The 11,304-nt window shown below is 40.2% G+C and overlaps 1 protein-coding gene across 1 annotated transcript; it reads right to left on the reverse strand.

The window, feature by feature from the left end:
* Nucleotides 1-3,354: 3,354 nt before the first annotated feature.
* On the reverse strand, nt 3,355-10,843 carry LOC134295459 (disintegrin and metalloproteinase domain-containing protein 20-like). Its single transcript, XM_062968077.1, has one exon. It carries the CDS (start codon nt 5,680-5,682, stop codon nt 3,478-3,480), a length of 2,205 nt encoding a protein of 734 aa, XP_062824147.1. The 5' UTR covers nt 5,683-10,843; the 3' UTR covers nt 3,355-3,477.
* Nucleotides 10,844-11,304: the final 461 nt, after the last annotated feature.

An 11,304-nucleotide genomic window follows, 5' to 3' on the forward strand; every position in this document is an offset into this window, starting at 1 on the left:
AGGAATTGGCTCTTATAGCGCTTGATGCTGGAAAAGCCTTCAACAATTTAAATTGGGACTTTTCCAGCTGTTAATGGAACAATTAGATATAGGGTTCCAATTCAAAAATGCAATTAGTTCAATATATGATGAACAAAAAGCAAAGATTTCAACAAATTGCCAAACAACAAATATTTTTAGAATAAACAAGGGCATAAGACAGGGCTGCCCTCTTTCACCACTAATTTTCATAATAGCGATGGAAATATTATTAAGGGACCTGAGAGATGCAACAGTAAAAGGTACCAATATAGGCAACCAAACCTATAAAATTAGAGTATTTGCTGATTACTTTAATATGTATTGTAGACGATCCAACAAATAATATAACTAATTAGTTGAAAAAGATAGAAGAATATGGAAGTTTGGTGGGATTCAAAATAAATAAAAAGAAAACAATGATACTTACCAAAAATATGTGTAAAAAGAAACAAGAAGAACTGAAGGAGATGTCAGGATTACAATTATCAAAATTAAATATCTAGGCCTGTTAATTACAGCAAAGAACACTCAATTGTTGAAAAACAACTATGAATCTAAATGGAAAGAAAAACCTGAATTTATCCCTAATGGGAAGAACTGCGGCCATTAAAATGAATGTACTACCTAAAATGTTGTATCTGTTCCAAAACCTCCCAATAATTAGAAACATAAAATTTTTCAAAGACTGGAGCAAAGATTTATCAAAGTTCATTTGGCAAGGCAAGAAACCTAGAATCAAATTTATAAAACATTACAGATGAGAAAAAATGGGAGGCTTTGGCCTCCCTGACCTTAAACTCTATATTGAAACCTGCGATCTTACATGGATAAAAGAGTGGACCACCCTGAAAAAAGAGAAAACGTTGGTATTAGAAGGATTTGATTTATGAGTAGGGTGGCACTCATATTTATGGTATGGGAAAATGAAAAATGAGAAAATTTTGGTAATCACTTTGTTAGATCCGCCTTAGGATTTGGGGAAGATATAAAGCAAAACTCCATACAAAAACCCAACTGTGGCTGTCTTCATTAGAAGCAAGCCAATGTATTAGGCTGGATAAAGTGGCCCACTTATAGAGAAATTTTGATAAAAAAAGAATGGAACCTTTCAGCTGAAATCACAAGAAATAACCCAAAATACAAAAACATTTCCTGGTTTCAATATATGCAGTTAAACGAATATTATAATAAAGACAAGAAGCTAGGTTTTAACAACAAAGACACTTTCTGGGATAAAGTGGTCCTCAGGGATAAGAATATTACATGCATCTACAACAAATTATTAGAATGGTCCACTGAAACAGAACTGGTAAAAATGGCATGATTAAGTGGGTCACAAACATTGGGTGGCCCATAAGTTTAAAGGAATGGGACCAGATATGGAATAAGAAATTGAAATATACATATGCAATAGATATAAAAGAAAGCTGGTATAAGATGTTTTACCGATGGTACATGACTCCACAGAAACTAGGTAATATGTATAAAAAAACACAGAACAAATGCTGGAAGTGAAAAACACAAGAGGGGTCATTTTACCATATGTTGTGGAATTGTAAAAGAGCAAGACATTATTAGAAAATGATACAGGAGGCATGCCAGAAGATTTTGAAAATAGAAATTCCAATGAAACCAGAATATTTTTTATTAGGATTGACAGGTACAGATATTGATTTGGATACAAATAAAGACATCCTGACAACAGCAGCAAGAATGGCTTATGAGTGGCCCTGGAAAGTGGAAGAAATACCAACAGAAGATCACTGGTTAGACAAAATAATGGAAATTATGGACATGGATGGACTAACATTTTTAATGAAGAAACATACAGGAAGACCCTTGAAGGCAAGTGACTGGCAGCCATTGAAAGACTATATGAATTTGCAAATAGAAATCTAAAGAAGACAGAAATGAAAGGTCCCTGAATATGGACTAAGATAAGGGGAAAGACAATTTTTTAAAAAAAAAATTACAAAGAGAATTAAAAATTATAAAATAATGCAAAGAAGAAGACTGGAAGACAAAAATTTCCCTCCCTTTTCCCGATGTATTCATACCTTCCCCTTTTCTCACCCTTTTTTTTCACTTTTTTTCCTATTTTCCCTTTCCCAAACCAACACCCCCCTTTCCAACCTCCTCTACCTTTTAATTATAACTGGTTCAGAAACTTTCAATAAAGATTATTTTTTTAAAAAAGAAGAACGGTTGAAGTCGGTCAGTGATGCTTCCCCCCCATGGGATAAGGTAAGGGGCACAGAGGACAATGAGTGGTGTGCGAAAAAGGTTTCCCCCGCTGCACACAGGATTAATGTTGCATGGCGAATCCCTCTGCTGCCACCTGACTTATTGGCCTCAATGTGATGAGATCCATAATTTCCCCGCCAATCCTTTCATTCGGCCATTCAACTCTTGACATGATAGGTTCTCAATGTGAAGATGGCCATCAATCTCCATTCATGCTGAGCCAAACTGAGAGGAAAACTGCCATTGTTTACATTCATGGTGTAAGGTGAATCCGTTGGCTTGCTACTGCTTCTGTGCATGGGGCTGAGCACTGTGTTGTTGCAGGCTGACTAATGGATGGAGCTGTTGCAGTGCTGCTTGATGGGATGAAAAGTTTGTTACTAGGAAGCAATGATAGCCATGATGGTAAAGATGTTGTGCCTGCGGGGAATGATGATGCTGAGAAAATGGGATTAAAATCTTCAGGATGTTTCTTTGGGTTGATCGCGACCCAAGAGTGTGAAATAGCATTTTATCTGAATAATTCATCTGATGTATTATAAAAGGAAGCAATCCGTTAAAAATGACACATATTCCATAATAGATGAGTTGATTATTCATCTGAATACATTAGTAGGAATTAGTCTGAATTTCAAAAGATCTCATCTGCAATGATCCAATTTTGATTCATATTACACTTAGATTGGACTGTTATGTGTTACATGTATTTTCTTATTGGTATTTTCAGTGACTTTTGCTTTAATGTTCCAATTGCAACGTGGAGTTCATACTTCAGCACTTCCAATAATTTCTTGAATTATGTTTTTCTTGGTGGGGGGGACCACATCATGAACATTTTCACACAAATGTCAGCACACAGAATATTCTTAGGACAGCATTTTGCATACATCCCCTTTAGGGCCAAAAGGAGCAGTGGAGCATTAATTTCTCTGAAAACAATAACCTTGAGTACTTGGGTCAAACATAAAGTTGTAAACATTAAAACGATCATTCCTTGTTTAGGTTTCTGGAGACAGCACTTGAAATTAATTTTTTGCTCCTAGTGTGTAGTTCTCCATATGAAAGGATTTGAAACAGAATGCTCAAAACTTTCAGAATCAAAATTTTCTGCAACAATTTCAATTTGCATGATAATACATTTTACATGGTTTCCTTTATGTGCAGCAATGAGTCATTGATTTGTAGGGTGCCTGACTGGTGATTCTGTGGGTTTCAATCTTGCTCTCCACTTCTAAACAGGGCAAGATAAATAAAAACAGCAATAAGGAAAATTAGGAGCACACCTCCCACAGCAGAGCCCACAATGCTGACATGCAGTTTCCCTGGAGGGGGACCACTATCAATACTACCTCCATGACCTTCATTTAGACATTCAGGAGGAGCCCAGCCATAATCACAATGACAATTTTTGAGACTGTTGCATATTCCCCGATTATGACACTTGGTGACATCACAGTCATATTTCAAGAGAAATACACTCACACATTTCCCATCAATACACATCATATCTGTGCCACAAGGAGTGCCATCTCTCACAGCTCCCATATCAGATTTCTCCATTCCACTGTGGTAGTCTGTACTCCAGCATTCCTTATTACTAACGACCGTCTGAATTAAGGTGTTGTGTTCCTCCAAAAAAGGCAACTGATGAATATTTTCACACAGAATGCGACCACACCGGCTATGCTCAGGCCTACATTTCGTATATATCCCGTGTTTGAGACCACAGTTGCCAAAACGATCACCTTGAGCATTTATATTTCTGAAGCAATTCTCAGAGGCAGTTACTGCTTTCTTGCCAAATATCATTTTGCATTGTGTATTCCTCGTAGTACAATTCCCACAATAGCAGTATGCTCCATCTGTACACAGGGTACCATCTTGTACATGAACATCTTCAGGACACAACTCTGAGGTCCCATCGCAATACTCGGGAAGATCACAAATACCAGTCTTCTCTCTGCAAAGAGACTGGGCAGGAAGATACTGACATTTAGAACAGCACTTTCCAAAAGCACAAGTGGCCCTGGCATGAAACATGCAATTAGACTGGCAACATGAATCTAACTCACATTCAGCTATTGAGCCACAGTCACATTGTTCTCCATTTTCCACAACTTTGTTTCCACAATATCTCAGTTTGTATATGTTATCAGGATCTGGGGGAATTAACAAACAACGATAGTTCCTAATTTCAAAATAATCACTATAACTGCAATTGCTAAACTTTTCACTGCTTGTGTGATATGCAGCCATAATACAATCACTTCGACCACAGTAACAGTATTTTTCATCATGTCTCATGCCAAGATTATGTCCTAACTCATGGGCAAAGGTATTAGAAACAAATAGCAATCTTGGGGATGTATAGGACACGACTGCAGATGCCCAGTGCCTGTTACAAATTGTTCCTAGAAATGATAATCCAAGCAAAGTTCCAAAATGTTTATATACGAATAAGTGGGCAACATCATTCTCAAGATGTTTATTTAGTGAATCTTTCCGCCAATCATTGAAAGCATTGAGTATTTTCTCCATTTTATCGGAAACATGTATGAGATTCTTTTCTGACCAAATCTCCAGTCCAACTGTAAACAATTGAATAGAAAGTGGTTCATAAAATGAATTTGCTATATGAAAAATATCCAGAACTTGTAGAGCAACAAGAGTTTCATTTCTGTCAAACTGCACATAGCGTTCATGTTCCACCACAATGGCTGCTTTCACATATCTAGTGTGTGTCCACCAGGAAGCACTTTTGGCAGCTCCATTCTCTATATTTTGCATCATAATCTCTTGTTGTCTTTGATTTTCTGCTGTCGGCCCATAGTTAACTCCTACAGCAAATTCCTTCTCTTTCTTTCTATGTTCTGTGTTCTGCATTATGGTCTCATGGCGTTTTTGCACTTCTTCTGTTAGTCCACACTTCATACGGACAGCATTTTCAGTCTCTTCCAGACGAAACACCACATGTTCAAAGGTAGGAGAGGCCTGGACAGGTTCAGTTTCATACGTCCTATTGTCAAGTTGAAAGAGGCCCCTAAACGCCCCTGAGCAAGCACTGAGGATGACCTGAGAAGGGATGTTGTCCTCCACATAACCCTGGTAGAAACAGTCACTTCTTATAAATGGATAGTCCACCTGGAAATTCCCATCTTTTGTGTAGGTTAAGACTGGAAAGTTTTTAGGCAGAAAGCCCCTCTTCTGTCTCAGGTTTACTATGTAGCCCTTCCCCTCAATGCGCCAATGATAAGTGACCTCTGTGGTTTCTTCTTGTCCATGCTTTGGCATTAATTTCCTTGGGATGGTCACCTCATAGAAAGCATACTTAAAACCTTTTGGGGGTTCATGATTTTCTGTCTCATTCAAAAGATTCCACAAGATCAGAAGCAGCAGCCAGGAAGAATTATTCACCATTTTTCTTGGGAATGAAGCCACTAGAGTGTTTCACTCTACCTATTTATGTAGGACAGGGAAGCTTTCTGCAGTTGCAGATATGCCAGAAGGAAGATTGGAAGGAGGTTATATATGCAATTGAGAAGTGTTCTATGCATAGCAACAGTCCGAGGGATTTCATTTGGAATGGGGGCGGAGCTTGTAAGATCAATGATGGAAACAATGGGGAAACTATGTCAGTGGATGGATAGGGACAGAAACAGGTCTCACCTGTGTTGTCTAGTGGACTATGGGACGAAGAGATAGGCAGAGGCGGTCCAACCATAAGGCGAAATAGGCATTTGCCTGAGGCGCCATCGTCCCGGGGGCACCATCGTCCTGGGAGGAGGGCACCACTCTCCACCTCCTTCTCTTTCGGGCCTTCCAGCGGCCGCGCTGGGCCTTCCGGCCAGCGCAGACCCACCTTCGCACCACGCAAGCCCACCTTTGGGGCCTTCAGAGATTGTGAGGTCTGTAGGAACTTGGAAGCTAGGTATGTGGGGTTTATATATCTGTAGAAGGTCCAGGGTGGGAGAAAGAACTTTTCTTTGAAGCAGGTGTGAATGTTGTAATTAATCACCTTGATTAGCATTTAATGGCCCTGTGGCTTCAAGGCCTGGCTTCTTCTTGCCTGGGAGAATCTTTTTTTGGGAGGAGTTAGCTGTCCCTGATTGTTTACTGTCTGGATTTCTTCTGTTTTCAGAGTGTTGTTCTTTATTTATTGTCCTGATTTTAGAGGGTTTTTTTTAATACTGAGGGCTATCTGGGTTATCTAAGTCCACACTGCCCTATATCCCTGTTCAATGTTTAGTGCTAAATTTGCAAATATAGTAATTCCTACATAACATTACCATGTATTGAACTGCTTTTTCTATTGATTTGTTGTAAAACATGATGTTTTGGTGCTTAATTTTTAAAATCATAATGTAATTTGATGTTTTATAGGCTTTTCCTTTATACTTCCTTATTAACCAACATTTTCGCTTATCCAACGCTTTTATTTTTCAGTGATTGCTTTGGGGGGGCGCCAAAATTCTGTTTGCCTATACTTGAAAAATACCTAGGGCCGGCTCTGGAGATAGGTGTGCTCAGAATTTGAGTATCAGTGTAAAGAAGTCAGTAAAAATTACCATGATGCAACAAAGGAAACATTGTATAAAAATGTTTCATTAATTTTTACTATAGAGCAAGTAGCTTCTACTAGAGAGAGCTCCTGGCAGGCATTTATATACTCATCTCTTGGTCCCAAGTGAAAAGCCAGGTCCCTTCAACACTGCCATATAATCCAGAATATCAAGGCAGAAAATCCACATTTCAAGAGAGATGGGAATCTAAAAGACTGCAACTTTCCAGGAAAAAAAAATACCCATAATCATTTCACTATGTGACTTCTTCTTTTCAAGGTTTCAAACATGAAAACATTTGGAAATTTGCTTTTGATCCCTTGGAGTCTCAGGATGTTTCCAAATATGAAAGAAATGTCTCCATGTCCCATTTGGCAGCATTCTGGAGCAAGAAGAAGAAGAAACGTTTTGCAAAAAATATATATGTATTTTTGACACTCTGGCAGCTCTTGGAGCTCACAGTGGTAGACTGTGGCCAATGGCTAAACTTTGCCCATCCCTGCTCTAGCTTCTCTATGTTACTGCCATTGCTAGAACCTTTTCCCCATCTGGAACCAACCATTGCCAGTTTGATATATTTCTTTAATCTGGGGATGGGGTGGTCAGTATTTATTTGTGAAGGAGTAAAGGTAGTACCAAGTATTTCAAAACAATAATCATGCCAAAAACATCAACTAAAACCAAAACTGGATACATCGAGGACCATCATCATCCTGACAGACAGTCAACTCTCAGAAGACCAAGTATCCATACTAACAAAAGGAGGCAATTTTGCTATTACCACCATCAGGATCCCAGTAAAAAACATCATTGCCAACGTCGAATGAGTGACTTACTGCCTCCCTGAGGAAGAAGTGGGGGAAGTTAGAGGGGAAACAGCGAGGATCCTGAGAAAGGCAAAACTTTCCCCCAGCAACATAACAAGGAAAGAAAGACCTCAATTCAGATACAGAAATCATCATTCTCCCAGCAGATAAGGGGAATGCCATAGTAATAATGAAAACTGAACAATACAAAGAAAAGACCAGACAATTCCTGTATCCCACAACATGCACAAAACTAAAACAAGACCCAACCAACACAATCACCAGAAAAGCGAACATTCTGATCAAGAACTCCTCGATTAATCTCAATATATGCCAACAACTGTACAAATCAGAAGCCCCCCCACCTAGCCTTTATGGACTCCCCAAAATCCATAAGAACTTCACCCCACTCAGATCCATCGAAAGTGCCATTGGATCCCCCACATACGACTTGGCTAAACATCTGGCTGCACAGCTACAAACCCATATTGGGCTCACTATGCACTACATCAAGGACTCAGCCCACTTTATTTAAAAAATCAGCAAGCTCAAGCTCAACACCAGTGACATACTGATCAGCTTCGATGTGGTGTCTCTATTTACCAAGGTCCCAGTAGCAGACACCATTGCACTAATCTACCAGAATTACCCAGAAGACATCACAGCCCTGTTCAGAGGCGATCCAACAGTGAGGCAACGTAGGCGGCTGCTGCTGGCGCACACCAACAGGGGGCGCACTCGAGGTGCCCCCGTTAAAACGTGGTGCCGCTGCCGCTGCGGCCCCGCCATCGCCCACCACCACCTCTTTTTCCTCGGCAGAACCCCTGCACATGCGCGGAAGGGTCCCATCACCCAAAATGGCCGATGGGACCCTTCAGCGCATGCGCGGGAGGTCGCTCGCTTGCTCTCTTGCTCGCGTGATGACATAAGGCATGCTGTGCGCAGGGCTTCCATCGCTCGCGCGGATGGGCGGCTTGGGTGCCTTACCTGCACATGCGCGGAAGGGTCCCATTGCCCAAAATAGGCAATTAGACCTTTCCGCGCATGCGCAGAGGGGCGCTCTCTCGCGCGGTGACGTAAGGCGTGCACCCTCATTTGTCTGCGTCTGCCAGCTATCCTCACACTATGACAGAGACCTGACCTCAACTTCAATTGAGCATCTCTGTCTAACTCCCCCTCACTCCCATCCGAGCCCTGTTGACCATTCCCAGACTCCTGTATAAGGTCAGCTTTATCTTTGCTTGACTGAGAACTTTCCACACTCCCTTCCTTTCCCATGCCAACGTCCACTTCTGAGTTCACCTAGGCTTCTGAGTCAACAATGTTCTCAGAGACCAACTGCACAGTCCCAGGAATGAACTGTCGATCCCTTAATCCCTGTTCATCATCGGTGGCAGGCTGAACCACAACACCATTAACCATATAGAGAAGGTGATGAAGAAATACAACCTGCAAACGATCTATAGACCCACTAAGAAAATTCAACAAACAAGAATCAAGAAACATGAAAGGCACTGCAGACTAACTCAACCAGAGAAGTTCGCCATGGCAGAGCACTTAATGAACCAACTTGGACAGAGCATATTATTTGAGAACAAAAAAATGCTGGACCACTCTAGCAGCCATCATGTCAGACTACACAGTGAAGCCATTGAAATCCACAAGCATGTGGACAATTTCAAAAGAAAGGAGGGAGCCATGAAAATGAACAAAATCTGGCTACCAGTATTTAAAAACTCTAAAATCAGGACAGTAAATAAAGAACAAGAACAGGGGAATTCCAGACAGGAAATAATCAGAGCCAGCTACCACCTCCTAACAAAGGATCTCCACAGGCAGGAAGCAGCCAGACTTTGAAGCTGCTAGGCTATTCAATGCTAATCAAGCTGGCCAATTGCAACATTCACACTTGCCTCAGACAGACAAGAGTCCTTTCTCCCAGCCTGGGCATTCCACAGATATATAAACCTCACTTGCCTAGTTTCCAACAGACCTCACAACCTCTGATATGGGAGAAACATCAATGCTTCTGGCCATTCTACCCATAAAACTCACTGAAACCCAATAATCAGCTGCTGTCTTCATGCCCTAAGAAAATTTATGCTGAGTATGAGTTTATTTACCATATATACTTGAATATAGGCTGAGATTTTCAGCCCTTTTTGGGGGCTGAAAAATCCACCCTTGGCTTATATTCGGGTCAAGCTGGCAGCGGAGCCTGGAGGTGAGGCTCCGAAGACAGCAGACCATGGAGGAAGAGGAGAATGAGCAGCAGAGGTTGCACAGGGTTCTCCCAGGCGAGTCTCCTATGCTGCGAAGGCCGCTGTTCCTGCCAACCCTCCTCCTCCTCCAGCTGGCTGGGGTCGCCTCCTCTTCCTCCCCCTCCTGCCCCCCAGAAGGGAGACCTGGAAAGCAGAGAGGGGAATGGAAGTGCAGAGGAGATGCCCCCTTCCGTGATCAACCAGCCACCTCTGCACTTCTATTCCCCCCTCCTTTCTAGGTCTCTCTTCTGGGAACGGGGGAGAGGAAGAGAAGGGAGCAGGGAGGAGAAGGAGGAGGAGGAGGAAGGAGAGCAGGCAGGTGGCTCTCCCAAGCAGCCCCTTCCAAAGAGCCAAAAGAAGGACCCCCACCCGCAATTTCCCTCCCCAAGTATTCCCCTTCCTCCCTTCCCACCTCAGTTCCCCCCCCCTTTCACAGCACGCCTTTCCCACCCGTCTTCCCTTTTTCTAGTTTCCCCCTTCCTATCCCAGTCTTTACTATCTCCATTCCCCAGCCCCTCTCTCTCCACTTTCCATCCCAGTTTCCAGCCCCTTTCCCACCTCAATCTTTCCCCCTTCCTCAGCTGCCCCCTTCCCTCCCCAATCTGTCCAACTTTTCCAGCTACCTTCTTCCCACCTAATTTTCCTTCTTTTTCAAACACCCCTTCCCATTCCCAGTTTTTCTCATTTCTAGTCCTTCTTTCCCACCCCCTTCCCAAGTCAGTCTTTCCCATTTGTCTTCTTTAAATACACATAGCACTTTCCCCAAAATGTATACTGTAGTTAAAATAATCTATGGTGATCATTGGATTATTGTTTTTGTTGTTGTTACATTTATTATTATTATTACATTTATTATTTCCTCTATTATTATAATTGTATTCATTATTTTACTCATTATTATTGCATTTATTATTTTTCTCTATTATTATTATTTTATATAGTATTTTACTCTTTATTATTAATATATTTATTATTTTTTCTATTAATATTATTACATTTATTTTAGTCTCTTATTGCATTTATTATTTTACTCTCTTATTACATTTATTTTCCTAATTATCATTATTTTATTTATTATTTTACTTTATTATTATTACATTTATTATTATTACATTTATTATTACATCTATTATTATTATTACATTTATTATTTTTCTCTATTATTGTTATAATTGTATTCATTATTTTACTCATTATTATTACATTTATAATTTTTCTCTATTATTATTGCAAATAGTATTTTACTCTTTATTATTATTATTACATTTATTATTTTACTCTATTTATTATTATTACATTTAATATTTTAATCAATTTATTATTATTATATTTATTATTTTACTCTCTTATTATTACATTTACTGTATTATTTTACTCTATTTATTATTATTATTATTATTATTATTATTATTA

Source organism: Anolis carolinensis, chromosome 1 (genome assembly GCF_035594765.1).
Source record: "Anolis carolinensis isolate JA03-04 chromosome 1, rAnoCar3.1.pri, whole genome shotgun sequence".
Taxonomy (NCBI): Eukaryota; Metazoa; Chordata; class Lepidosauria; order Squamata; family Dactyloidae; genus Anolis; species Anolis carolinensis.

Bases quoted from the DNA above. Each gene is read 5' to 3' on its own strand.
- LOC134295459 (XM_062968077.1), bottom strand. From the start codon at position 5,682: ATGGTGAATAATTCTTCCTGGCTGCTGCTTCTGATCTTGTGGAATCTT.